Source organism: Tenrec ecaudatus, chromosome 5 (assembly GCF_050624435.1).
Source record: "Tenrec ecaudatus isolate mTenEca1 chromosome 5, mTenEca1.hap1, whole genome shotgun sequence".
Taxonomy (NCBI): domain Eukaryota; kingdom Metazoa; phylum Chordata; class Mammalia; order Afrosoricida; family Tenrecidae; genus Tenrec; species Tenrec ecaudatus.
In genome coordinates, this window is record NC_134534.1 from 31,312,199 (window position 1) to 31,339,795 (window position 27,597).

Below are 27,597 nucleotides of genomic sequence, written 5' to 3' on the forward strand. Positions count from 1 at the left end.
TTCAGAGGAGAATGTTTTATTTCTGATACCAAATGGGCTTTGGTTGAAAGCAGAGAATATGAGAGAAGTATAGGCTTGTGTTATATTGACAAAAATGCATGTGCTCTATGGAGCACACATTATGAACAGCATTGCAAAAATGTAATGATGTTAGTTATCGTTACGTGCCATGGACTCAGTGACTGTGAGCATTTGAGAACATTCAGTTATGTTTATTGATAAGCTTTAAAGAGGCAGTCGTGTGAACCAAACAAAGGGATACTGCCAGGTTTAAAATCAAGAAAGGTCGCATCCTTTCACCATCCTTATTCACTCTGTGTACTGAGATCGTTGGGGAAGCTAGACTATAAGGAGGAAGTGGCATCCTGGTTGCAGAAAGACTCATTGACAGTCTGTGACATAGAGATGGCCCAACCTTGCTTGCTGAAAACCAAGAGGACTGGAAGCTCGGAGTGTGGAAAATAAAAGAACCCAGCCTTCAATAGGGACTGCATCTCAGCATAAATCAAACAACCATTCTCAACAGGCAACATCAGGACAAAATGAGAAAGGATGGAAGCTGTCAATAATTTCATATTACTTGGCTCCACCATCAACAGCCATGGAAACACCAGTCAATAATTAAACTGCATATTACATTGGACAAATCTGCCAAATTTGCCTGCCAAGTCTTATGGAATAAGATGTTACTTTGAGGACAACCACAAGCCAAGGTACTTTCAATCAACTCGTATGTGTACAAAAGACGATGACTAAGGAAGACCAGAGAAGAATCAATACTACCAAATTTAGGTGTTGGTAAAGAATATTAGCTAAGCCATAATCTTTCAGCAGACATCTGAATGAAACACCGTCTGATCTCACTTAGAAGTGAGATGGGAAAATTCCATCTCATGGATGTTCAGCCTGTCTTCAGGAAGTGCCAATTCCTGCAAAAGAACATTATGCCCGATGCTGTAGAGCAGTGGTTCTCAACCTTCCTAATGCTGTGACCCTGTAATACAGATCCTCATGTTGTCGTGACTCCCCCAGCCATAAAATTATTTTCATTACTACTTCATCACTGCAATTTTGCTAGTGTTATGAATTGAGCTAGTGTTATGAATTGTGAAATGGTCATTCAATCCCCAAAGGGGTCATGATCCACAGGTTGAGAACCGCTTTTGTAGAGGATCATCAATAAAATAAGATGATCCTAAAAGAGATGATCCTAAATGAGGTGAATTCACACGGTGGGTACTCAACATATCCTTGGCTGTGAGGATGGTATAGGAGGGGTAGTATTTGGTACTCCTACCCATAGGGTCTCTCGGGGCTGGAACTGTCTCAAAACACCTAACAACAACACCCGAGTGAATGCAATTCAAGAGAGAGACTCGGCACTTCTAATCTTGCAGATGCCACAGAGATACCCTTAACGTGTCTGGATATAAATATTTCACATATGAAATTGGGCACCTACCCAAAGGGGTGTTAATTCATAGGGTCTTACACACAGCAAGCGATGACCAGGTGTGGTTCAGACTTGGTTCAAGAAGCACATTCTCTGCCACACGCTGCTCTACACACCCTTGGAAGTCAAATTGGTTGGCGAGGATTTGAAATGCCTGTGAGCAGTTCTCTACAACTTACTGTAAAGGAAAATAAGATAGTCCAGCTTGTTCTGTATTATAAGAAGTTGGAAATTTTGGCTCTACGAACATGCTATATTTTATCATTTAAACATTACATTTAAAATACTCTCTGGTGTCCCCTTTTGGAAAACTTGCAGGAATGATTCAGCATTACATTTCTCCAAGGTAAATTAAGTGCCTACCCTGGTATGTAACTTTTGAATAACACCTTGTAAACTAAAAACCGGTTGAACCTTCTGAAAATGGAACTCGGAACACAGAGTAAGACTGAGCCCTGAGGAATATCAGTATATTAGACACTCTATAAAATTTAAATGCCCTTTATTCCTGTTTGATGACTGGGATTCAAGAGCGCTTCTGCAAAGGGAGACTTTTGAAAAATGTTGAGTGAAGAAAGTTCCTCAGTTAAAGTTGACATCAGAAAAGCAAAGCCTCTCAAGTCCTTCCATAAGGCATCCGCTTGTGGGCGCCTTCACTGCATGAACCACTTCTAGGTATTGTGGTACCATTCAGCCTTATCCTAAAACTCAGGCTGAGAGAGAAACAAAATGAGCGCTTAGGGTTTAGTGCCCAAAGTAAAAACCCAAATACTCTAATTCATTAGGACTTGTTTTTTTAACAGGTGTTGTCAACACAGCGCCAACTCCACATGACCCTATGTAAAACATAGGACACACTGCCGAAACTGCATGCTGCTCACAATTGTTGCTTTGTGTGAGTCCATGTGCCAATCCCTCTTCGATAGTCTTCCTCCTTTTTAATGAACCTGTATCAAGTACCACCACTTGGCTGTCAGTTGTATGATATCCTTCTGCGACTCTCTTGTACAGCATACATACATTTCCCGTTCTTGAAATGGTATCCATAGTTTGTTATAATTGACACGCTGATTAACTCTGCGTGGTCATTCTAACACAAGCAATCATTTTCCTGTTTTTCTCTGACTTCAGCCCAGATCCATCTGACATCACCAATGATAGCTCTCGTTCTGTGTCTTCTGAATCCAGCTTGAATTTCTGTCTGCTCTCAACGTGCTACTGAATCTGTTTTTAAATTATCCACAGCAAAACTGTACTTGCGTGTAATGTTAGACATATTTTTAGCTAAATCCACATTTTGTGAGATCCTTTTTGGGAGGGAATGGACACAAGTCTGGGACCCTCCCAGTCATATGACCAGGTAGCAGTCTTCCCAATTTCTTGGCATGAACTAGCGATGGCTTCCTGCACTGCACCAGCTTTTTGAAAATGTTCATGGAAAAGTCTGTCGGTTCACGAAACTTTGTTTTCAGTGAAGCCGCCAGTGGCACTTAGACGACTTCCTTCAACACCATTGGCTCTTGATCGCATAGCACCTCTTGAAATGGTTAAAGGGTGATCAGTACTGTTTTGTGCAGTGTGTATGTGTGTGTATATGTATATATATGTGTGTGTGTATATATATATGTATATATATATATATATTCAATCTCCTTTTAATGCTTCCTGCAGCATTGTTCAGTAATTTGCCGATCCAACACCAAAACCAAACTCACTTGCATTGAGTCAATTGCCACTCACAGCTCCCCGCTAGGAGAGCACAGAACTGCCCCTGTAGTTTTCTGAGACTGCAACTCTGCTCATAGAATGACTTACCCTTCTCCATCAGAGCACATGGTGGTCTGTAGCATGGTGGGCAATCAGGGATCTGCTCATGGAATCCTTCAATATTATACAGTATTCATTGCAGCTTGAGATTTTTCAACGATTTCTTTAGCTTGCGAGTGGCTGAGCATGGTTTCCTGTTTTGGTTTTCTGATTCCAGGTCTTTTCACCTTAATAACGTGCTTGGTCTTTGCGAGCTGGTTTTGGAAGGTCAGCTCTTTCACTTCATTTCTTCCGGTTGCTTCAGCTTCTCTACTTCCAAGAGCAAGTTTCAAAGACATAATTTTGGTTGCTTTTTGTTTCCTTTTAAATGGCCTTTGCTTTCTCTATGCATGATTTCCTCGACATCATCCCGCAACTCTCCTGGTCTTCTGCCATTAGTAGTGAATGCATACAATCTAGTCTTGACACACTCTCTAAATTCACATGGGATGATCTCAAACACATATTTTAGCTTTTGTGATTTTGTTAAAATCAACTTCAACGTGAACTCACATATAAGCAACTGATAGTCTGTTCCACAACTTACCCTTGGCTTTGTTTTGCTCATGATAATGTGCTTCCCAACATGTCTTTTGGCATACATAGCTAATTTGATTTCTGTGGCTTTTATCTGGCCATGTCAAAGTGTCTAGTCACTATTTATATTGCTGAAAATGACATTTGTAACGAATATGTCTTTGGTCTTGCAGACTTCTGTCATGTGATCTCCAGAGTTGTTTGTATCACCAAGGCCATGGTTTCCCGTACAGATCTGTCTTATTTCATCTTTAGCCTCATCATTATAATAACCAGCAATTATCAATGTATCTTGGTTGTATGTTTGATCCATATCAGACTAAAGGAATTCATAGAGCTTGATATGTAAATTTGAATAAGTCATAGTGTCTGGCCTTCTATGTAGGCATATGGATATGATAGTATCATTGCTAGATTATACTTCAAGATCATCTTGAAATATCTGTTTTGACTATGAACCCCATGTCCTTCTTCAATTTGCCATGCATGACATAGGAGATAATGTGACTCATTCAAAATGTCCAGTGCCCATACATGATACAGATTTTTCTGCACCCCATTCATGCTTGGTGACTTTTTATCTTATGGATTCATACTTCATATATTCCATGTTCTAATTATTAGTGAGTGTGTTCAGCTGCCCCAGTTATAAATTTCCTGTCTACAGTGTGAGCCCTGTTGCCTCTGATGGGTCCTTGTTGGACAGAGAGCCTTGCGTTTAGTGGTTCGATCCACCAGCTTCTCCAAGGGATAAACATGCGTTTATCTGCCTCTGTAAAGCTCAATAGGCTCAGAAGCCCTGCATTGGAATCGACTTGATGTGTGGCACTGGATGTTGGCACTGCATTAGACAGTCCTCTGCTAGTGTGTACAAGGTTCCCGTAACTCGTCCTTCAAATGTTGTCTGCCTCTTCGTTCTTTCTTCTAAGCTTGTTGTTAGTAGGCTGAAAACACCACTGCAATCTGTCTGCCAGGGGTGATTCTGTGGGTATTTGAAATACAGGGGCTTCTCGTTCACCATAACAACAACATACAAGTTATCAAAGTATGATATGAATAGTCCTATGGCTTCTATATAAACATATTTCTTGAGTTCACTAAGTCATGTGATAATCAATTCATTGTGATGTTTTGCAAAACCCAAATGAATAAAATAAAGTATATTAAAATAGTTTCTCTATTTTATACTTATTTTTTCTGAATTACTTTAGTCTAAGTCTTATTGGACTCATTTCCTTAGTGAAAGTTATTCTAGCCCTTCCCCATACTGTAATTGTTTGAATTCAATCCAGGAAATAAATTATATTTAAAAAACAAAAATTACTTTAGCAAGTTCTGGTCTAATCTTATTTTTTGTAACATATGATATATAAATTCTATTTCAAAAAACAAATAAAGCAACTATATTTTTCAGTCAATTACAGAAAATATTCTTATAGAGAAAAACATTAAAATCTCAAATATGTAAACTCAAGAATTAATTGAACTATGATTTTTGTGTAGTATGGTCAAAAGTAAGTCTTGTTTTCCCTTTCTTGTAGTTTATTAGAACATAAAATATTAGAAATGGAGGGAAAACACAAGGAAGAGTTGGATACATTGAAAGAAGAGAGGGAAAACCTTCAAGGCTTGGTTACTCGTCAAACCTATGTGATTCAGGAGCTGGAGAAGCAATTAAACAGAGCCACCAACAATAACAGTGTCCTGCAGAAGCAGCAGCTGGAGTTGATGGACACCGTCCATAACCTTGTCAACCTTTGCACAAAAGACGGTGGTAAGAATTTCCTTTTCACTTTGGTATGGTGATATTTTTGTTTAACATGAGGAAAATATAAATTCAACATTTCTACATTCTATATGGCTTTCTGTGTATAAGTAGCCAAAAGAGCTTTTTAGCTAAAAGTTTTCATTGGCAATTGGCAATTTCTAAAATTTTCCCTTAGTAATTGCATATATTTTAATTTCAGAGAATGCATTTTTAATTTGAACTGGTGAAATCCATCATATCTTTGTAAAGGAGTTTTCTGGGTACTTGTTTATTTAAGTTTTCTTATTTTTTTATCTGTCTAACCATATGAGAGAAAATCTATTACACTGTGCTAAATCAGTACTTGGTGTTACATACATGATTATGTAGAAGAGAAAATAGCCAATGGAAAAATGTGTTAAAAGTTCCCAGGAAGAATATGGGGAATCTCTTATTTTAAGGTATAGATTTGGTGGGGAGACATGGGGAGAGATGAGAGCTGTTTGTAGAAAAAGGGAGACAAAAACAGTTCCCATAAGCTACCGTGAATGAGATACGACCATTGTTATTTAAAAGCATTTATTAAGATTGGGTTTGCTTAGTCGAGTGCAAAGAAGATTTAATAGGAATATCTCAACGTGCTTTTACTTTGGTGCCTTTAAGTTCGTTGAAAAATCATGTGTGTGAAAGTTGGACTTTGAATAAGGAAGATGGAAGAATGAATGCTTTTGAGTTGGGTGCCAGTGAAGAATTCTGAGACTACCGTGGACTGTCAGGAACACATGCTCTTGGCAGAAGTACAGTCAGAATGCACCGTAGAAGCCAGGATGCCGAGACTTTGGGTATGTGATCGGGAGAGATCCATCGACAGAGAAGAACATCATGGTTAGTAAGGAGGACGGTCAGTGAGAAAGAGGAAGACCTTCACAGAGACGGATTCACGCCGTGGTTACAAGACAGGGCCTCAAACAGAACAATAACCTTGAGGATGGCACAGGACCAGGCAGTGTTTCTGTTGTGCATACGGTTGCTAAGGGGCAGAACCAACTTGACAACATCTTACAATAATAGCCCTAAATGTTTTGGAACCCTTGTATTATTGAAACTATCTAAAGACTTACCGTATGTACTCGAGTACAAGCTGACCCGAATATCAGCCGAGGCACCTAATTTTACCACAAAACCTGCATTAAAAATATGCTAAAAAACTCAGCTAATACACGAGTATATAGGGTATGTCTTTTTAGAAGACATTTATCCACGTATTGGTCCATTCACTCAGTCATTATTTAACCAGTGTCTCCCTTTGCTCCAGCTGTCTTCAAAGGGAGCCTCTCCTGAGTTTCAGTGGAGCTCTGACAGTTTAGGGCTTGATGTCATCTTTGTCGGTCTGCTCTCTAATCAGCCATTAACGGAGTGAAAACGGTATTGCAATGGTGATGAGTACACCTCCTACATCTAACAGTTACAGTGGTCATTAGCTGTGGTGACCACTCATGTAATCATTCACTGTAGATAGGAAATGTATACATGTGGAGGCTCCTTTAGTCCAACCATGAAACGGGTTTTATGAAAAATTAACTCAATCGTATACTTTCATGTGTAGATAGGAATAAGGAAGATAATTCTATATTAAGTGATTTTATTATGAAGACATTACACATTTCTCTATTACACTCCATTACCTTGAGTTATAACTCCTCTAGATAGTCTAAACAACCCTTAAATATACTTCATAAAGTAATATATATATACATACATACATATATATTTTTTTAAACAGTGAGTTCCCAGAGCTCCATTTGGGCGTGCTCAATAATGTGATTGAGAAGGGAAAAACCTGCTAATCAGTCAGAGCCTGCCAGAACTTTGAATCTGAGCCCATTGGAAGGGAAGCATGGTAGAGCTTTGCCAGAGAATTTTAATAGAGCTCATGAGTATTTAGAAATTAAGTATTAATATGAGACATATCAATTCTCAAATTGAGCTGACTATATTCAGGGCAAGATTGAAAACACATTTTTCTTATCATCCAGAGACTTAACGCATATGGGGTGGAATCGTTTTTTCCTTGATTTTCAAGATATTGAGAGCGGGTGATTCTCACAGAGCTCATATGTCTCCTACTTATCACATTGTAACTTTCTTTCTTGCCTATTTGTTTAATAAATACGTCTTCAGACTTTAAAGGCAGGGATGTGACATTAAATGATACTCCAGTAGGTTTGGAGTTTGAGTGCGTCAGGCAGGCAAGCATCTCTTCAGGTTGGCTCTCGGGAAGTAGCACATGGGAAAGAGGATGCAGTTATGAAAATAAAATTTTCATTCTAATTCTAATGGAACACACATAAGTCATTACCAAAATTTTATTACTCACATTACCTTGTTGTATGGGGATTTCATAGGAATAGCTTACTTTTAAATTCACAAATATGTAAAATTTCCAAAATCAATATGTATCATTTTTCCCCTAAAAGATATGTTTTAAAGTGCAAAGAGTGTACATTTTCAAGATTTTCCAAAAATATCATCAGCTATATCATCAGTCAAAAAGCTGATCATTTCAATTGATACCAAGGGTCACATGGGTTCAACTTGTCCATATTCATGGATAGAAGTCTGAATGGAATAGTACAGCAAAGAGAAGATTTTTTAAGTGAATTTCCTTTGCCATTGTTAATAGCCTTAACCTTTCTCGAATTATTTCATCGTTTATGAAATGAGGGTGATTATCTCTAATGCATAGCGATGAAGAAAAGATTAACTCAGACACAGAATATTAAATGGCACAATGCTGAAATCACAGTTAACATACTTTAGTTTTTGTTTTGTTTTCTCCTCATGACCAAATGCTTTCTGAAGTGTTCTCTATGAACAAAACTTATTTTATGGAAAATATCTCAATATCATTGCCCAGACTAGAACATCTGTTTATTTACAGCCATCTCAGCAGTTGTTTTTAACCTCTGTGTTCTTAACTTTAAAATGGAATAGTGTTTCATTGTTTGCTCTGCAGCAAAAACTGAAATAGATTTGAATAAAATGCACAATATCTATGACCTATCCGTAAGATTCAATAAATTGTAGAGTTTTTAAAAATCTTTATGCTTGTTTGAGTTCTCATAACACATTACAGGTTTATGGTAAAAGTATTTCTAGGAAATGGTTGCTTCAAATTTACCTTTTCTCCAATGTTTGTTTGGATAAGGAACTATTCATTTATAGGTGCACATTGGGAGCAGTTTATTTTTGTGCACAGGATTTTTTTTCTATGAAAAATTGCATGTCATAATATACCATGCAGTTAAGCACAATTAATAAACATTTTCTTACATAATGTACCACACTTTCCCCTTTTAGTTCTGAGTAGGTAATAAAAAGAATTTAGGCAAATAGTTATTTCAAACTTAATTGCATCTATTTTGAACAGCTTCCAGCAACACATTTATTTTGGTTTAACCTTTGTCTGCAAACATTTGGTCACATTATTCTTAGAAACATTACCCACTCAAGAAATAGTGCCCTCAAAGATGAGCTGATGGCTTCATGCTTTTGGCAATTTACAAAGACATCAAAATGTACTGCTGTAACATCCCAGAAGGCTTAAATAAACAAGAATATCAAAATACCAAACTATTGTTTCTCAACATATCCTCCATCTAGGTCTCTACATTTCTAAAGGTAATGATCCCATCTCTCTGACTCTTCCCCCCAAATTCATAGCTCTGCGATTGTACCCGGTCAAACAGGCAGCACTGGTACCTCAAGGGCTCAAAGTATGTTCTTTTAAACTGTCCCTTAAGTTTTGGGAAATCTGAAGAGGACAGGGCAGGACTATATGGTGGGTGGGGTCAACTTTTCTCAGGAAATTCCAGTCAGATGACCCTTGCTACCCCCAAAGAATGAGCAGATGCATTGTTGGGAGGGAAAATCATTCCTTGTTTCAATTTTCGTAAACTTTTACTCATACGTGCAGTTTTCAACTCGCTTAAAACTTCCTGACAAATAGCACCATGATTGTCCTGTGTCCTTCCAAAAAATCCTCAGCTTACACCGTGGAGATCCCTAAAAGCACCTGACACAAACTTCTGAGCTGACCTCCTGCCTTGAATTGAACTGGCCCAGAAGATCACTTCAGAAGTCACTGGTTTGGTCAGCCCTTGGGGGAGGAAAGAACCCTAAGGAGACAGAGAAGTCTATTATTAGAGAACTTGTCTTCAACTATCAATTAATCACAGAAATGTCTTTTAATGTTTTGTTTTGAACAAACCTGTGTATGCCTGAACTGATGGCTAGTAGCCATACCTTTGACTTACCCGTATTGTTTACTGCTGGACGTGATCTATACTGACAATGGCATAGAAACCATTGAGTTTTCTTCGGTTGGGACGACTGGAATACCTCACATGCTTCGAATGTCAACATTACCCTATTATCTAGGTTCAGAGCTGGTTAAAACATTTGCACATACGTTTTATACACATGAGGGAAACATTACATTATTTGGCAAATAATTTATTTGATGGAAAAGTATACAAAATGTAAAGGAAAATAACAAACATGAAAAAGCAGGGAGAAAACAGAAAGAAAATAGCATTGTGCATCCATCATAAAATAACACAGACTTGTCCAAATCAGCTTGAAGCACTTTCGAATTATACTGCGAAGTGATTCATTGAGTTACCCTTTCATTCAAAAACAACATTATAAAACAACTACTCTGTTTCAGATGCTCATCTGGGAGATAAGGAGATTCATCTATCTTAATTTAGCAAATACTTGCTGAGTTCCTATAATGTGCAAGATACTGTTCAAACCGCCGGGGTGGGGGTAAAGACATCATTTAGTCTGTGGTGCAGAGCATGGTAGAAAGACAGAAAGACAAACAGGAAACTGTAGTGCAGAAGAAGTTACTAAAGGTGAGGGTAAGCCACTGTGGCACACGCAAAGCACCCCAGAAGCATATTAACTGATGTCAGAGGCAGAAAAACTGGGGCAGAATTCAACATTTCTAGAGTCTTCTTGGGGACTTTTGGGCTGCTTGTTGTCAGCCAGGCATCGTTCATGCTTGGAGTGCATGAACTGTGTTCTCACAAAGCAGTGTGAAGGAGCTGTTATGTTCTGCACCCCCTCCATTTGACAATTCCCACGGTGAACGCAAATCACGTTCCCAAGACCATAGTCCCGGGAAAAATGTCAACCCAGAATTGCAACATAAGATTGTGTTTGTTAGGTGCAACAAAATCAGCACGACTCATAGCAAGCCTATGTTCAACAAAGCAGAACATCCTGCTCCATGTTCGCAATGGTTGTGATGGTTGAGCCCATTGTTTGAGCTGCTGGATCACTTCATCTGGTCAAAGACCTTCCTCTTCTTCGCTGCCTTTCTACTTCACGAAACATGATGTTCCCTTCTTGGGCCTTGTCTCTCCTGACAATAAGTCCAAAGTATATAAGGTGAAATTTTGCCATTTTTGCTTCTCAGGAGCATCTTGCCCATATTTATTTCTTCTAAAACGTATGTATTTGATCTTTTGGTAGCCCATGATATTTAAACTATTCTTTGCAAACACACTAATCCAAATACACCGATTCCAGTTTCAGTCTTCCTTCTCAATAACCAATGGTTACACGCATGAGAAGCAGGTTAGGGGCACCTGGTCATCAACGTGAGTCAGAATTAAGTTAATGGCAACTGAATTGGGGCAACTCAAGTGAGGTTTAAACCATAAAATGGGTTGACTGGGCTGAGGGATGATATTGGCTAAGCCTGAAAAACAAAGAAAGTGGGAAGGACTTGCCAGAGAATAAAAACATGTTTATATTTCAGAAGTCTTGGGAGCTTGGAAAGGGAGCAGTATGAGTCGATCCACACGTCAAAGTTCAGAATACAAGGCTGGAGGCAGAGAAAGATGCTGTCAGATGGGTACAGATAGGCAGAACAAGGTGGTGGCATTCCACTCCAGCCCCACCCCTACCCAAAATCAGTGAGTTCTAGAAAGCGTAAATCATGCTCGTCATGATGGAGGAGAAGGTATAGGAAATCGAAGTCTGGAGGTAGGGGATCAGATGGATTTTTCCCATGATTATAGACTGGCCTTCTGAGTGCTCTGCATGTGTTAGTTTGTTTCACGCTAACCCTATACAACAATAAGGAAAGTAAACACAGAGAGGTAAATAATTACCCAAACCCTAGCAAGGGAGACAACCAATTGTAATCAGTGGAATGTGCTTCTGGAGCCTGGTGTCTTTGCAACGCTACAACGATGGCGAGGGAAGGTAGAGTTGGTGGCTTTTGTCGCATCTCCAAAGAGGCTTCCAGGCAGAGAAATACTGTCAGGACCAAGCCAAGTCAGGTGGGAAGGAAATTTGAGAGAGAGAGAAAGCAGAAGGAGAGGGAGGTAAAGAGAGATAAGAATCAAAAGAAAATAATGACATTAAAAGTACAGGTGAGTACCACACATTTCTGAGGTAAGTCAAGGTATATTAATGATAGTCCTTCAATCAGCAACATGACAGGAGAGTATGTTTAAAGAACAATAACAAGTATAGTTTTGGACATAGTAGCTGAGATGCCTGTGGAACCTTGAGTCTGGCAGGCAGAAGAAATATTCTTCGGTGCTGTTGAGTTGGCTGGATCTTCTAGAGACCCTATGTTTGACCGAAGGAAACACTGCCAGACAGAATAGGGATCTGGAAATTGGGAGAGAAATCTCGATGACCACACAGAATGAGGAAAAAGTCATTGAAACCCTAACAGTGAATGAAACCATCGGAGGTACCTGTTGAAACGATGGCCCTTACTCGCTTTATGGTCACACATCCTTCTGAAGACCTGACCATACCTTCTTATTCTCCTGGCTCTGCACTTACACCCTCAGAGTGGAACTATACAGGCAACATTTTATGTACAAAGAAGCAAAAATAATTACCATGCTCAACATGATTAACTGATTTCTTAAAGTAGTAAGAATGTAAACTCAAAGAGGAAAAGTTGGGAGTTCTTGAAGGGACAATAATTAAAGGGAGATTCAATAAAAGCACAAATTAGCAAAGGTGAGCAGTACTGTGGAATGGAGAAATCCTATCACGAACGTTTTCATATGTCAAATGAAAAGTAAGATGCCATGATAGAAATGAAAGACTAAAGATACTTTTTGCAGCACTTTAGCGGCGCATGTGGCTCACGGACCTAAGCTGAAGGCAAAAACAGAGGAGAGGCGATAAAACCGGAAAACACCATGTACCCACCATCAAGACGCATGAGTGTGCCAGACAGATGGAAATTTCAATGGACAGTCACACAAAGTAGAAAAGAGTGAGACACTTAAAAACAAATACCGAGAGACTTGAGCCTGTTTCTGCAGGTACTGAGTTCCCTAATCCAAAGTTCACATTTCAGTTCACAAGGAGTTTCTCATGAAGTTCATTAAAAAAGAATCTTTCTCCTTGTCTGTCAGACATAATGACTGATGCTGCTAATTTTTCAATGACCGAAATTATCTGGGCTAAAACTTCTTTCCCAGGGGCTGATTGCAGTGGTAAGGAACGTTTGATCATTATTTTCGGTCCTTGGACTTCTTAGGAGGGGAAATGAGGCATTTGCTCCCTTCCCAGTGCTAAGGAGTCTGGGCTTTGTGCTCTAATAATTCTGCCTTCTGAAAGGAATTACCTCCTGCGCAGTGTGGGTTGCCTTCAGAAAGTAAATCATTCAGTCCAGGGAGGAGATAGTTTGAACTCCTGCAAATCCTTTGAGTTAAGAATGACTCTAAAAACATCACAAGTGATAGGAGGAAATTAAAGCTTTTAAAATGTCACTCATATAAACATCGATAAAGACGGAAAATAGCGTTTTCCTTGACTAACTAAAATATTTGTCTCTTTTGTTGACTACTTGTAATGCATAATTTATCCTTAGGTAGAAGGAAATGAGAAAAATAGAGGAAGTCATCTTCTGAACACTGGCGTGAATATTTCTTTCCTTTTAATGAGGAAAATGCTTTATCTTAAAAATTATATGTCAAACATTTACAATTTCCTTAAAATGAGCCCCACTCTTTCTCCCTCTCTAGCACTTCCTTTCATAAAAGCCCAATGGCTTAAGGGGAAAGTGATTGTTTACTTTGGGGAACGGTATATTTCTCCTTTTTGATGGAGCATGGTATCTGCATTTTTAAAAGTCATAATTCCTGCTTTAAAAAATGTAGAAATAGTGGATAGTCAAACTAATGATAACAAAATAAAAAATAATACACTCCTTGACCTCTCCCACGAACTGTTTCTACACCACATCTTTTGTGGAGTTTTGATATTTTGTGGCTGATTCTCTTTTAGAATTAGAGTTCCAACTTCAAAAACGAGACCATCTGCAAAGGACTATCTGTATCCTGGTTCCAGCTGAGCCTGGAAGTTACCAGGGTGAAAGGCCATGAAAATTGGCATTTTCCCGATATTAAAGAATTGTTGGGAGCAAGCTCAATGCCTTCTCTTGTGATTTCACGGTCCAGTTAGCTGAAGCAGAGAAGCACAAGCTAGTTTGAATAGAATCGCATCTAAGTTAGTTCTTGGGCTCATCCACAGTCAAGTCAAAGTCAGCATTTATTTTCCAAATCTGGGCACATCATGGCAGAGTTGACATTAGTTAAAAATCAGAGGTGGTACATTGTATGCCGAATGCCTGGATAGTAACTCTAAGGTTAAGTAGCAACCGCAGCGACGACAACATTTTATCAACATCATTGAATTATATATGAATAGCATCCACTGATCGTCTTTCTGACAAGCAGCTGGTAGTTTTGAATTTCTAGCCTTATAGTTAATAACCCAATGAGAAAACCACGATGCCACCTCGTACACGCTGCCGTCGAATCAATTCTGACTCATAGCAACCCTACAGGACAGAGTGGAGCAACCCGCCGAGGGCCTCTGGGACTCGGGACTCTTACAGGAGTAGAAAGGCAAGTGCCGGTGGGTTCAAACTGGTGACCTTGGGCTCTAAACTCGTGGCTATCAACCCAACTCATAACTACTAAACCAGGATGTATGGTAGCCATCAGCATTTGATTATTTAGATAAACTTTCAAGGTGAAGTTTTCTGTCTCGTCAGTTCTTAAAATCATCTAGCGACTACTTTCTGTAACTTCCGTATCCTTGTCCAAGGACTTTAATTTTTAATGACTCTTGCAGAATGCATTCAGTGTTTTCTCATCATAGGCCACAAAAGATACCTTTTAAGTTTATACATATACATGGGATATACAAAATCAATATATTCAAGACAGGTTGAAGTTCTACATGGGAAATTAACACACATGAAATATGTCAGATAGTACTCATTGCTACTTACAATGCTTCCCAAAGGTAAAACATAGAAGTGAATGTTATGAAAATGAAAAATTTGAATAAACAGATGTTAGGATTAAATTCATTTTCAACTATGAGGCAAGCTTTTTGTTTTCAGTGTGTTAACTAACGTCAGTTGTATATAGAATAGTCACTTCATTTTAATGAGCATTAGAAAATATATTTAAAAATAGGAATCAAACTAAATTCAGTAAACAAATATACAAAATTACTTTATGACCTTTTATTCTATAAAAACAAAATAAAATCCCTTTTCCCTATTAACAATGCTACTGCCAAATTAGAGATCCCTCTATGTTTTAACAGGCTTTGCATGTCCACATAGTTTTATCATTTATGTACAATATGAATGTATCTCAGTATTATTGAAAGTGAAAAGAACTTATTATGATACATAATGGATGTTATATTATCTAGATAATTTTTTAATTATACCTGTAAAAATAATATAGATTAGGGAAAAATTTAAATATTAAGATATTTCTACATCGTATTTATTTTCTTATATAATTAAATAACATAATTCTCCCTAGTGATTCAAGGCCATTACTATTAAGTTGACTTAAATTCCATCATGACATCATGGTGCCATTCATGTATAAAATATATATTATATCTTATGATCTATAGCACCCAAATTACCATCACTTCTTGGGGTTGCCTACTTTTTACAGTCTCTGTTTTCCCCAAATATTTTAATGGTCAGTTTTCATATTATCTTCTTCCATAATTCTGGGATCAGAGCATACGCACACATTCACGCCCTTACTGCACCCTCCCACCAGTGCTCTCTCTAAATCTGCAGCTTCCTGTAAATCATCCATAGGCTGAAAAGCTGTAAAAATCTTATGAGAATACCTAAAACCAACGGTAGTCAATGAAGAGTCCAGAGCGAGACTTTTAGGTTTTAGGTGCTGTGAAATGAAACACGGTCGCTGAGATCTCTTGTAGCTTTTGAGGTTAAAGATCATCACCTTTTCCAATTTCTGCCACGCACTCCAGTCGCACAGACTGTCCCACTCTCGGGAACTCTCTTCTCTCACTATTTCAGTATTTTTCTTCTTTCCTTCCATTTCTGACTCCTTTCTCTCCCCTTATATATATCTTTGTTTCTGTTCCAAGGGCCTGTGGCCTTGGATCTACATGCAGAATTCAGGCAGTCCTGGGTCACCCAGCATCTCGAGCATGACCTTCTTGAATGAACTCAATATTGCTGGTAGCTCTGGCATTGTGGTTGTAATTGGGCTTGGCTCTGCTCCGTCGACAGCAAGTGAGAGGTGGCTGTGACACTCCACTGCATGATTGGCAGTTTCCACAATGTATGCTTACAAGCACTACCGAGTATCTATCACTGAACCTTGATTTCCTCATATTAAAAAACAAAGGATTGATAATCCCACCTCATAAAATATTTGTGAGGGCTAAAGAGTAATGAAGCATGTAAGACACATGTGGTGCATCGAATTCAGATTTTAACAGTAAGCATTCAAATAGTGATGGATATTTTTATTATGATCATGATTATTAGAGTTCGATCAAGTAAGTTACTGGATAATCAGAATTTTATAAATACCTATTGAAATGTAAAGAATGTAAATGAGAGGATAAAACATATCCTTAAAAATTATTAAGATAATATTGCTGCAGGTCCAATTGATGCTCTATATGAGGGCAAAGGAGAAACATAACTTTTAAAAGAGAGACTTGTTGGCTATTAATTTAAAAGATTTTAGATTAAGGGTATTTAAAACTATAATAAATGCATTTGTTTGACTATGAAACATCAATATTCTGTTATCTTTCAGTTCTACTTTTTGAAGCCCCCTCATATAAATGCACTAGATTGAATACATGTAATCGTCATTTTATAGATTAAAATGCTGAGAAACTGTCCTTAAATACTTATATTCTTGCGCACTTCTTTTAAATGTAATGAATTAACAATGTTGTTGGATTTTGTGGGTTTTTAAAAATTTTAATGTAAAGGATTTTATGTATTTACATTAATATACCTGCAGGGGTAGGTAGATTCCCTCACATCTACACTCTCTCAAAAACATATTGGAAGTTAAGCTGCACATGTTCTTTTATTTTTTCCGTTCTCTTGAGATTCCAAAGAGTGCCTTCTTTCATGAAGAGACTTTGTAGCTACCTCAGAACTCTAAGTGGTGTCTCTAAAGTGGCCTTTCTATGTAATAGCCACACACCTGGGTGAAGAACAGTGTCTGATGGAGCTTTTGCACCTTGGCCAATGAGCTGTTTTTTCATCTGTGCACAGTTAACTCCAGTAAGAGGTTGGGATGGAATCTGACTCAGCATCAATTCCCACTGCTTTGACCTCCCGAATCATGGTCCCCAAAGCTCCCTCAGGGCCATCTTCAAACATATATTTTGATCCATATAAGTTCTGTTGTATGCTAAGTACTGGAAAAGTACGAACAACAGTCACACTGAGGTTCTAATCAGAAGGTCAGTGGTTCGCACGTGCTAGTGGCTCCGCTGGATGAAGGATGAGGCTGTCTGCTCCTAGAAAGATTCAAAGTCTTGGGAACCCAAAGAGGTAGTTCCACTCTGTCCTACGGGCTATTCAGGATTCGAAATCACCTCAGTGGTAATGCATGCTGTTGGGAAGAGCTTAAGACTGAAACTAATGTTTGAAGGCTCAATCCCTTAGAACAAGCGGTTAGAAATGGGTAGGGTCAAAGGCTTTTTAGGCATCTCTGATGGAGATGGGAATTGCCTTATGTTCTCTGTCAGAGTTGCTGAAACTCATTCTGAGCAATCCTAAAAACCAGGCAGTTTCCTCTGGAGGGGTCATGTGAATGGAAGTGACCTATGCCCAGCTTTCAAGGTCTTCCCTTGGTCAGACTGGCGGTGGATCTACAATCTGGTTGTAATTCCTTGGGCAGGTGAAGGAGGAACCAGGTGAAGTAAACAGTTGCTGGGATTTGGTCTCAGGTTGCTTATTGGGGACTGGATGATGAATGGTGAAAGACAGATTATGCACCTGATTGTGTCCCTTTTCTTTCCCTTATCACAAAGATGTGGTTGTCCAGATAACACTAAATGAAGAGAACGGATCATGATTGTTTTCCCAAGCATTTCTAGATGTATTTGCTGACGTGGGTGAGAGTGGGGTGTTTGAGATGCCATTCTAGGCTCCTCACATTTTGATCAGATAGACTTTCTCCCATGTGTTTTTCTTTCGGGTAGTGTCTTTTCTAGGCAGTCTTTCCCCCTTGGGAGATAAAGGTTTTTTTCTCTGCTTGCTCCCAGTAATTCTGCAATGGTAGCACATCATAGCAATGGTCTGCTTTTTCTCTCTGTTACTATATTTAACTCTGAAATCTTACACCCTTAAAAGCTGTTGGCAACCACCTTATGACAAGGGAGTGAACAATACCCAGTGAGTCCAGAATAAAAATGAAAATAATTTTTAGTGAATTTTCAAAGGGTCTGAACTCAGCTGATGCCTTAGCTAAAGCTTTTTCCTGGGTTGTTCATTCACATGATACTATATATTGCCTTTTGGCTTCGACCAAACCAAGTTGAACAGTGACATCCTGACTTTTCCCCATTACATCTTTTCCCCGTTACAGTGTGATCACATTGATGGGCAAGAGGTAAACTGTTCTCAGCTCTGTGTCTCCTGGGCAAAGGAAAAGTCTGTTTTAAGAGCAGATATTAAATCAGAATAGAGAACCCATAGCAGTCAGAACAGAGAACACATAGCTTAGATGACAAGATTAAGAAGCATTAAAGAAATTGAAGTTAGAGCAGCTATAGGACGTCCCATAGACAAGTAGACCTGGAGGTCAAGAGAGAGACAAATATTACTCATGCTCTAAGTACAACGGTCATCTCTTCAAGGAACCCTTCCCTGACGCTATGGTTTATGGTATGTGATTTTCTAGCCTTAAAACATGAATATTATTTGAAAGTGATTGTGTCATCATCTCTAATTTTTCTCATCGATGTCTGCATCATCAGTACGGTAGCTGTGCACTATGTACAACCAATGCTTATATCTCTTAGGAATCCTCTGGATAGTGGTTCAAAGACAGGCTCCATAGTTTGCAGAGAGAACAAATGTCTTAGGAAGAAAGAGTGAAGAATGAAAGAGGAGCCAGTCAGAAGGAGAGAGCAATAACAATTAGAGAAGGAGAAAGTGGATTGTGAGAGGTCCACACAGAAGACATGGGGGAAAGCAAAGAGATCACCTGCACTCGAATGGAGGGGGAGGAGGCAAATTAAATGGCTTTTGAATTTAACAGAGGAATAGAATAGAAAAGATAAAGCTATGTTTATTAATGTAAGAGAGAGACAAGGGATTTCATCTTGAAAATATTGGGAAGATTTGAAATAAGTTCTGCCAGAATTGTGACAGAAAGGTCATCATTATAGATGATCAAAGGTTCGACTAAACAGTGTACAGGTACAGGGGACAGCTTCAGATAGTGGCACTTTAATATTTAATAACTGTCCTTCCTGGGGTCTGGATTGACTCCAGGAAAATTCCATGTTTATTTCATGAAAGCTCATTGGCTCAAGAACATCATGGATGCCTTTTGAATCATTCTTGACGCTGCACTAAAGATAAAGTCAACAGAAAACCTCAGTTGAGGCTTCTAGGAAAGAGATACCTCTACACTCGATTTAAAAGATAAATCCAGTGAGAATTAAAGAGCAGGAAAGTACAAGATAACAGATGTCATCTTTTAGATGGAAAGATGCATCTATGAATTCATTCTTTTAAACCAGTGGAATGTTATCAAAGATCCGTACCAACTTTTGCAGTGAGATGAACTCTTCTGGCAGGGGTTCCACATCGTGCTTTCCAGGAGTGCTCACTGCACGCTCTTTGTAACCTCCCTTCGGTCTTCCGAGGTCCTGCTTATGATATGAAGGCTCACAGAGCGAATGCATTTTTTATTCAGCACATTTTGTTTTGTGTCATTGGCTGCAAACCCCACAACGTGGAGTCGCTTTTCCGCTTCCCCTGTTTGCTGTTTCCAATCCTTATTATTTCCTAACCCGTCTGAATATTGTCCTTGGGTAACCTCAAATGGGTGATTATTTGGAGACATGCAGATCTCACGAATGTTATTATTCCCTTTTAAGTCTTGTCTTTGGTTTGCAGAGATTTAGTTGTAGGGGAGACATTATTTCCAGACCTGAAGGGTGACTAACGATCACAAGTCTTGAAGATTCCATATTTCTTGATATGGCCAATCAGCTTGGTAATTTTTATGATTCGGAGTTTGTTTGTTTTTTTACATTTTTCTCCCAGGACCTTCTAATATGATCTCTTCCAAAGGCATTGGCAGTGACTCTTGGACACCATTTAGTTCCTCTGGTGTCAGAGCAACGGAGGCCCCATTGGAGTCCACTAGACCAGTCGATTGCTTCCATGTGTCTGTGATCGCCTTCCCTCCAGATGGAGAAAGACCAATAGTTGCATGCCTTTTTGATGACTGCTCGCAAGCTTAAAAATCTCCATCTCCACTCACCAACGCTGGCCTATCCTGACTTGGTGCCATGTACCACACCATCCTAGACTTTCATGACCTACACATTTATTGACTTTGAAGATCTTTTTAAAAATCTATCATGAGTGCTATTACATGCATATTCAGTAAATTTATCTTTACCGTTGTAGCCTTTCTGTGTTTTAAAATGCATACCATGTGTTCAACTTGACGCTGTTTAAGAATGACAATTCCAACTCAAAACTCGAGGGGATTTAACAAAGAAAGCAATTAATTACCCTTGCAAACTAAATGTAAGAGCTCCAAGACCATAATCCTGTACAATCAACATGTTGATATATATTACTTAAGATGAAATTATGTGTGTATGTGTACACACATACACACATGGGATACATGCACAGTTGTAGCTGAAATCATCTTTAAATCTTATTCAGGTAAAGCTTAAATGAGACAGCAAAAGTACCATTCCTGTAGTTTAAGACTTAATTGTGGCATGACCTGCTTTCATCAGAGAGTGAAGTAAACCAATTAGCAAACTTTGATTTTGATTGGCCAGTAGTACAATAATATCCTAAATATAATCAGTCAACTGTAAGTGCTCTGTATTCAAGCAGAGGCAATATTTTAATTTGAGCCTGAAAAACCTTCCACACCTCCATTGACGGGAACCGGCTGACCTTCACACCCTGCTAGGATCCCTTCGAGAGAAGGAATAATCATATAATGTTTCTATTAATAATATTATTATAACAATTATAAAAGTAACTGAGAATCATTGCGTAGTCACTGTATTTCAGTCTCTCTGCTCTTTCTCACATTTTCAAGCCCCCCTCAGAGCTAGTCTTAATTAGCCCAGTTTATAGACTAAAACAATAATAACAAGAATAACTCTGAAAATCAGTCTCTCTCGCAAACCAGAGCATGTAATGAACATATCACATATGAGTTGCAGATCAATCTATGATTTTAAGTATGTTAGTGATATAACATGTAGAACAGATTAAATTTCCCAGCATGATGCTTACTAATGAATAATTACTAAAAATAAGCTATCTATTAACAGTGAAAAGGATCACTATTTCAGTACAACTGTATGGATTTTTCAAAGGGATGAAATTATGTTTCAAAGAATGAAATTCAATATAAACTCAGGCATGTAACCATAAGAACAGCATACATCCAATTGTGTAACATAGCCTATACGTATTTATGCCCCTTATCATAGAAGCTTCAGAGAGTTTTGCCAGGTTTAGGATTTACACTCATGTTTTGTACATCATTTTTTATAGCACTAGTTTCCAGAAGGATAAGTTAATGTCCATCTTTTTCCCTTTCATCCCAGTTATTGAAAATGTGTGTGAAATAGCTTCTCTTCCCACCGGAGAGGCCCTTCACCCACACCTTCCTGGAATGGAAAAGAAAGGCGAGGGAGATGTGGTAGAAAAGTGGGGGAGGGAATGCATCTTCTTTAAATAACGACTAAAGGAGGGCAGGAAGTGGTATGTGAAGGAGAAACATTTTCGCCTTAGATAAACGACTTTCCCAACTCTTCCATCAAACATAAAAATGGGTTTCCCATTGGCTTCCTGTTGACCATATGTTCCTATATGAGTATTTTACGTGATTCCAGGGAGCATACATTGTCACTGATGCTTCTTGGAATCCCTTTTTTCTTTTCTATCACCTTTAATTATCTGCGTCTTTTCAGTGGAAGACAATTTCGAGCATTCAGAACTTAAGAAGGTTTTGTCATAGAAAAATATAAGACCAATAAATAAAAATTAAACATGTGTGAACTACATTAGTATTTTTGGAAATTATATCATCTATTTACATGTGCAATACCATTAAAGATGACTTTTGACTAAGGAATTGCGTATTTTTTTAAACTGATCATTTTATATTTCAATACTTTGGTTCTTCTTTATCACAGGAACCCTTAGCGCCTTTCAGAGGCGTTGCTTTCTCTGCGTTAATGTAAGTAATGTCGAAGTCAGTTAAAGTGACGTGTTGTCTAGAGGTAATTATTTATGAGTCTAAGTGAGATCCCGTGTCCAAGGATGTGAGTCATATTGAATAGTGTGAGGCGATTAAATGCCACCTTGCTGCTATTTTGATGTGGTGAAATAGACAGCATGGGTATTCCATTTGCTTGAAACATCATTTAATAAACATTAAGAAACACCTCAAGTTTAAATCAGGCTCACATTTTAGATTATTAAAACATTTTTAAACCAGCTTAACGGCATTCATAGTTTCTCTGACATGTCTATTATAAGAGATCAGTTTGACAAAGAAGGCAGTGGAAACAGATCTGGATTAAAGAACAATGTATTTTGAAGAGACAGATGATAGACTAGCCTTCACTCTAGTGGTTTAAAGGAAATCAACTGCTACTATACTTATTAGAAAGCATACAATCATGACTATGCCGTACGCTTCTCTAGCTTATAAGCACTGAACAGGAGCCATTTTCCTGCGTTGGCTTTACTGACTCCGAAGCTGACTGGGCCACGCTCACGGAGCAAAGGCTCCTCTCCATAGTCTAGGACAAAACTTCTCAGCATCACAGGTCTTCTGGTCGTTGCTGCTGCTCTTCTGATTGACTGTGGTTTCAAAGTGCATTTATTTGTTTGTGTGTTTTATTTACTTGTTAGCTGCATATTTGAACTAAATTCAAGGTATTAATTTTTTTAAGTTTGGTTATATTTTCCCTTTAGATAATTAAATCAAGGACTTGATTTTCCTTTGCAAATCCAATTACTTTGAAAGTTGTAGGGTTTTGTGTAAAAATTTCTAGGAGCTATTCAGCCTAAAGCCACCGGAAACCAGTGACTACATGCTATTAAGCCAGTAAAGATAGTCTTTGTGCTTGAATTTGTCATCCTTGACTTTCCCTCCTCTAAAAAATGCTGTGGTGTTCTTTTTTAAATTAGCATTCCTTTTGAAAGGTATCTCAGGATGTCTTAGAAATTTTACAGGAATTGCGGACATTAATTGGTGCCAACTGGAAAGACCACATGATTAAGCTATTCATCTGTTCAGCTGATGTTCTGGAAAATGTATACCGAAAGTTGAAAATGATGAAAAAAATTTTAATGCATAAATACAAAAAATATTTAGTTAGAAATGGCCCTATACCTTTTTCTTCAGCTTTGTATTTGGAAAATGACCTTAAAGTCTAGTGTTGTCTTTAAGATTGTGTTTTTCTGTATAAATGCAATATTGATATCTGTTTGGAGGGAATGACACATGCTCAGATGAGTGTGGCTCCACTGGATTCCTAATGATACCGGCATTCTTATTCACATATTTCCATCTTTTCTTTTCTTCTCTCTTTTGCAGTTTTACTAAAGGGAGGAAAAAAAGAGGAAGAGAAACCATTTAGAGACTGTGCAGATGTATATCAAGCTGGTTTTAATAAAAGTGGAATCTACACTATTTATATTAATAATATGCCAGAACCCAAAAAGGTAAAACCAGAAGTGTTTGTTTACAAGATGTAAAGCAGATCCTAGTTGAATTGCCGAACAATCAGATTGATTTGTGAGCTTGTTAAACCAGAAGGATGTTTGCCTAAACACTTCTCTCCCAGAACACTCTGGGTTGTGGGTCTCTAGTGGATGCAAACCCTGCTACGTCGACTTCACCATCCCTCTGTCACACAGTTTGCTCTGGTTACTGCAGCACTCATTCTGGATGCCCCCTTGTCCATGTGTGCTCGGCATGTGCAGATCCATGTCTAGGCCATACATATCTGGAATGCGAAAAAGAGAGTCAGGAACCCCAGTCCAAACACTGGTAGGAGGGAACAGAGGACATATTGCTATCTGTAACTCCTTCTCAGCTAACCAAATTCAGTGTCATCAAGTAGAGTCCAATATCACAGGGTGGAACTGCCTCATCAGGATCCCAAGGTGTCACATCTTTATAGGGACAGACTGCCACATCTTTCTCCCAAGGAACAGTTAGTGGATTTGAACCACCAACCTTTCTGGTAGCAGCCAAGCTCTTCCCCAGCACACCACCAAGGTTCCTTCTGCTCCAGTCTGGATAGGAAGACCACATACTCTCCTTACCCATAATCTTGAAAGGTTTTTATTGTTGTATTTACAAAAAAGTCTGAGTTGGGAGATCAGGTTCATCAGAATGCTGAACAGGACCAAGGTGAACTGTCCTCTGTCACCTCTCCTCTCTGTACTCTCCCATTGCCTTCATTTAGTAAATAGTGAGTGAGAATCATTCATCAGTCTCTGGCCAGGGACACATAGATAAAACAAACAGGCCCAAGTGTCAGGGGAAGACAGACAGCTACACAATGCCAAAGACATAGTGGTGAGGCAGATAAGCTGATTTCAAACAAGGTAGATGGGAAGCCCTGAGGGGAGACATTCAAGGAGAGTGGAATGAGAGACTAACACCTGATTCCCCATATGGCAACACACTAATGAGATGACCAGGGCAGGAAAGGTGCCGTCACTTTCTTTTCTCCACCTTCAAAGGGTAGGACACCTTTCCCCCACGCCCCTACTCCCGCTCTCACATAGCCTGGTGGCACTGTCAAGTAAGGATTGGACTGCAAACAGCAAGGTTGGATGTTCAACCCCACCAATGCCTTAATGCCTCTGAAGTCCTCTAGAAGAGCACTGTGAGTCAAAGTTGACTTGATGGGAGTAGATTTGGTATTATGTCTCCATTTCTTCCAGGCCATGTGAAAAATGCTCTTGGGAGGCCTTCCCTGATTTCTCCATACCACTTTGCATGGCTTTCTAGCAGCTTCTACGACACGGGACTGTGCTTTGAATCTTTCTTTGTCAGGCACCTAGCATAGTCTCTGACACAAAGGAGGGTCTGTCAATAAATATGTGCTGAATTAATGAATGAATACATGACCTGTTAGGTCAGTGGTTCTCAACCTTCCTGAGGCCGCGACCCTTTCATACAGTTCCTCAGGTTGTGGTGACATCCCAACTATAAAATTGTTTTTGCTGCTACTTCATCACTGTCATTTTGCTACTGTTATGAATCCATGACCCCTGTGAAAAGGTCGTTCGACCCCCAAAGGGGTCGCGACCCACAGGTTGAGAACTGCTGGGTTAGCTGGTAGGCTCAATACCACTGCATAGTGTAGTAAGCAAGCTTACCTTAACCCCAACTCACTGCCACCGGGTCATTTGTTACTCACAGTAGTCTTAGAGGACAAAATAGAACTTCCTGTGGGTTTCCAAGACTGTCCATGTTTCCAGGAGAAGAAAGCCTGGCCTTTTTCCCACGGAACGGTTGGTGGTTTCTCACCACTTGCCTTTCGGTGAGCGCAGTTCAGTACCTCTCAGCACACCCAGCTTCTCGGCTTGTCTTCCTTCCTTCCTTTGTTAGTCTTTGGCTAGATAAGGGACATGTAGCTTGGGATCAGCTTGCCCAGCGTCACGTTGTCGTTGTCAAAAGAAGTGTGGTCTCTAACCCGTATCATCTGATCAAGGTCTTTTGACCACATCCCCTTTCTCCATAGTTTTCAACTCACAAAACACGCTCATGGCCTTGGAGGAGACTCTAACTCACAGCAGCCCCCTGGGGCAAAGGTGAACTGGCCCTGTGGGCTTCTGAGATGACAACTCTTTAAAGTCGCATCTTTCTCCCCGGAGCAGCTGGTGGGTTCTACCAGCTGACCTTGCACTATGCCACCTGGGCTCCTTTGATTTCAACTAAATTCAGTGAAACCTGTGAGAATCGAATATCCTATCTCCCTTACACCGCCCCCCCACCCCGCCCCACCTCCTGCTCTGGGCTCTCTTGTTGCCTTGTGTTTTTCAGGTCTTGAAAACTCTCTGCCTTTGACGGAGTACACTGGCTTACCACTCTGTGTTAGCAAAAAGATAAAAAGGAGTTTTCTCTCTCTGAGAACTTTTCGTCTTCCACAGTTTACAACTTTCACAGATTTACTGTATTAGTGACTGACTGGATAGGTGATTTACTCTATAAGTGACACACATTTCCCACGGTCTGTGAGCAATGTTTTACAGGGGATTTCAGGGTCCTTAAATGATGTAGAGTGAGTGCAGGCAGGAGAAAAGATGGCAGACCCCGCCCCTGACATGTCCCATCTGCCAGAGATGCCTGGTTTCCTTTGAGGGCTTCTTTGCAAGGTTTCATGGAATCTAATATCACAGGGCATTTTACAACCCAACCAAACAGAAAACAAACTGCAAAGGCAGAATAGTGGGGGTGGAAGTGAGAGTTCCTTTATTTCAGAGAGGAACACCGTGAACCCCTTATGATGAAAGAGATACAGCTCTCTTAATTTGCTTGATGTTCTAATGTCACATTTGAGATTATATTGACTTGTTCACATCCATAACATATACTCACTCAGTCCTCATCCTCATGACGTTCTCACACACTCACCTATAACCTAGGGGGTATGTCTGGAGCGATCCTAGGTCAGAGGCTCAGAGCAAAAGTAAACACTCCCTGCTTCGGTGGAATAAAGTTTATGAAGGGCTACTAAAGGTAATGTGGGCAGTTCGAAACCACCAGCTGCTCTGTGAGAGAAAGGTGGGCTTTCTACTCCCCTAAAGAGTCTGAGTCTTGGAAAGTCACAGAGGCAGCTCTACCCTGTCCTGTAGGGTTGACACTGTCACAGTGGCAGTGATTTTGCTTGGGGTGTGTGTGTGTGTGTGTGTGTGTGTGTGTGTGTGTGTGTGTGTGTGTGACTGTGTGTTTGGTGTAACTTATCTGGGAGTCTCTAGATGGTATAAATGTTTCAGCACTAAACTACTGGCTAGAAGGCTGGAGACTCCTGTCTACCCAGAGGCACTTTAGAGAAAGATCTAGCAATCTTCTTGTGAAAAATTAGCCATTGGAAACGCTAGGATGCACAGTTGACTCGGATTCACATAGGAGGGACAGAAGGTAGAATCCACCTGTTGGTAATGAGTTTAATTTGTTGTCTGGTTTTTCTTATACACAATAATGCCTAGGACCTGAAAGCCCCTCTCAATTTTTCTCAGTTCTTCTTGAGAATAAAATTAAAGCTAGCAAGACATATCAAGTGATCCCCATTTAGTCTCCTAAAGATTCTAAGAATGTAAAAATAAAACAATGTCAGGTTTTTACATGGAAAGCATTTATATCCTTGGTTTCTTGTATGTGTCATCATTGATATTACCCATGTGTCTTTCCTGGGCTGAGAGATAATCCCA

At 39.3% G+C, this 27,597-nt stretch overlaps 1 protein-coding gene across 1 annotated transcript in view; it reads left to right on the forward strand.

Moving 5' to 3' along the window:
- The window catches only part of ANGPT1 (angiopoietin 1), a 289,630-nt gene that overhangs the window by 188,260 nt on the left and 73,773 nt on the right, over window positions 1-27,597 (forward strand). The window contains exons 4-5 of the mRNA XM_075549364.1: window positions 5,338-5,570; window positions 23,744-23,871. Coding sequence (XP_075405479.1) covers window positions 5,338-5,570; window positions 23,744-23,871 — 361 coding nt within the window. The remainder of the gene's footprint in view (window positions 1-5,337; window positions 5,571-23,743; window positions 23,872-27,597) is intronic.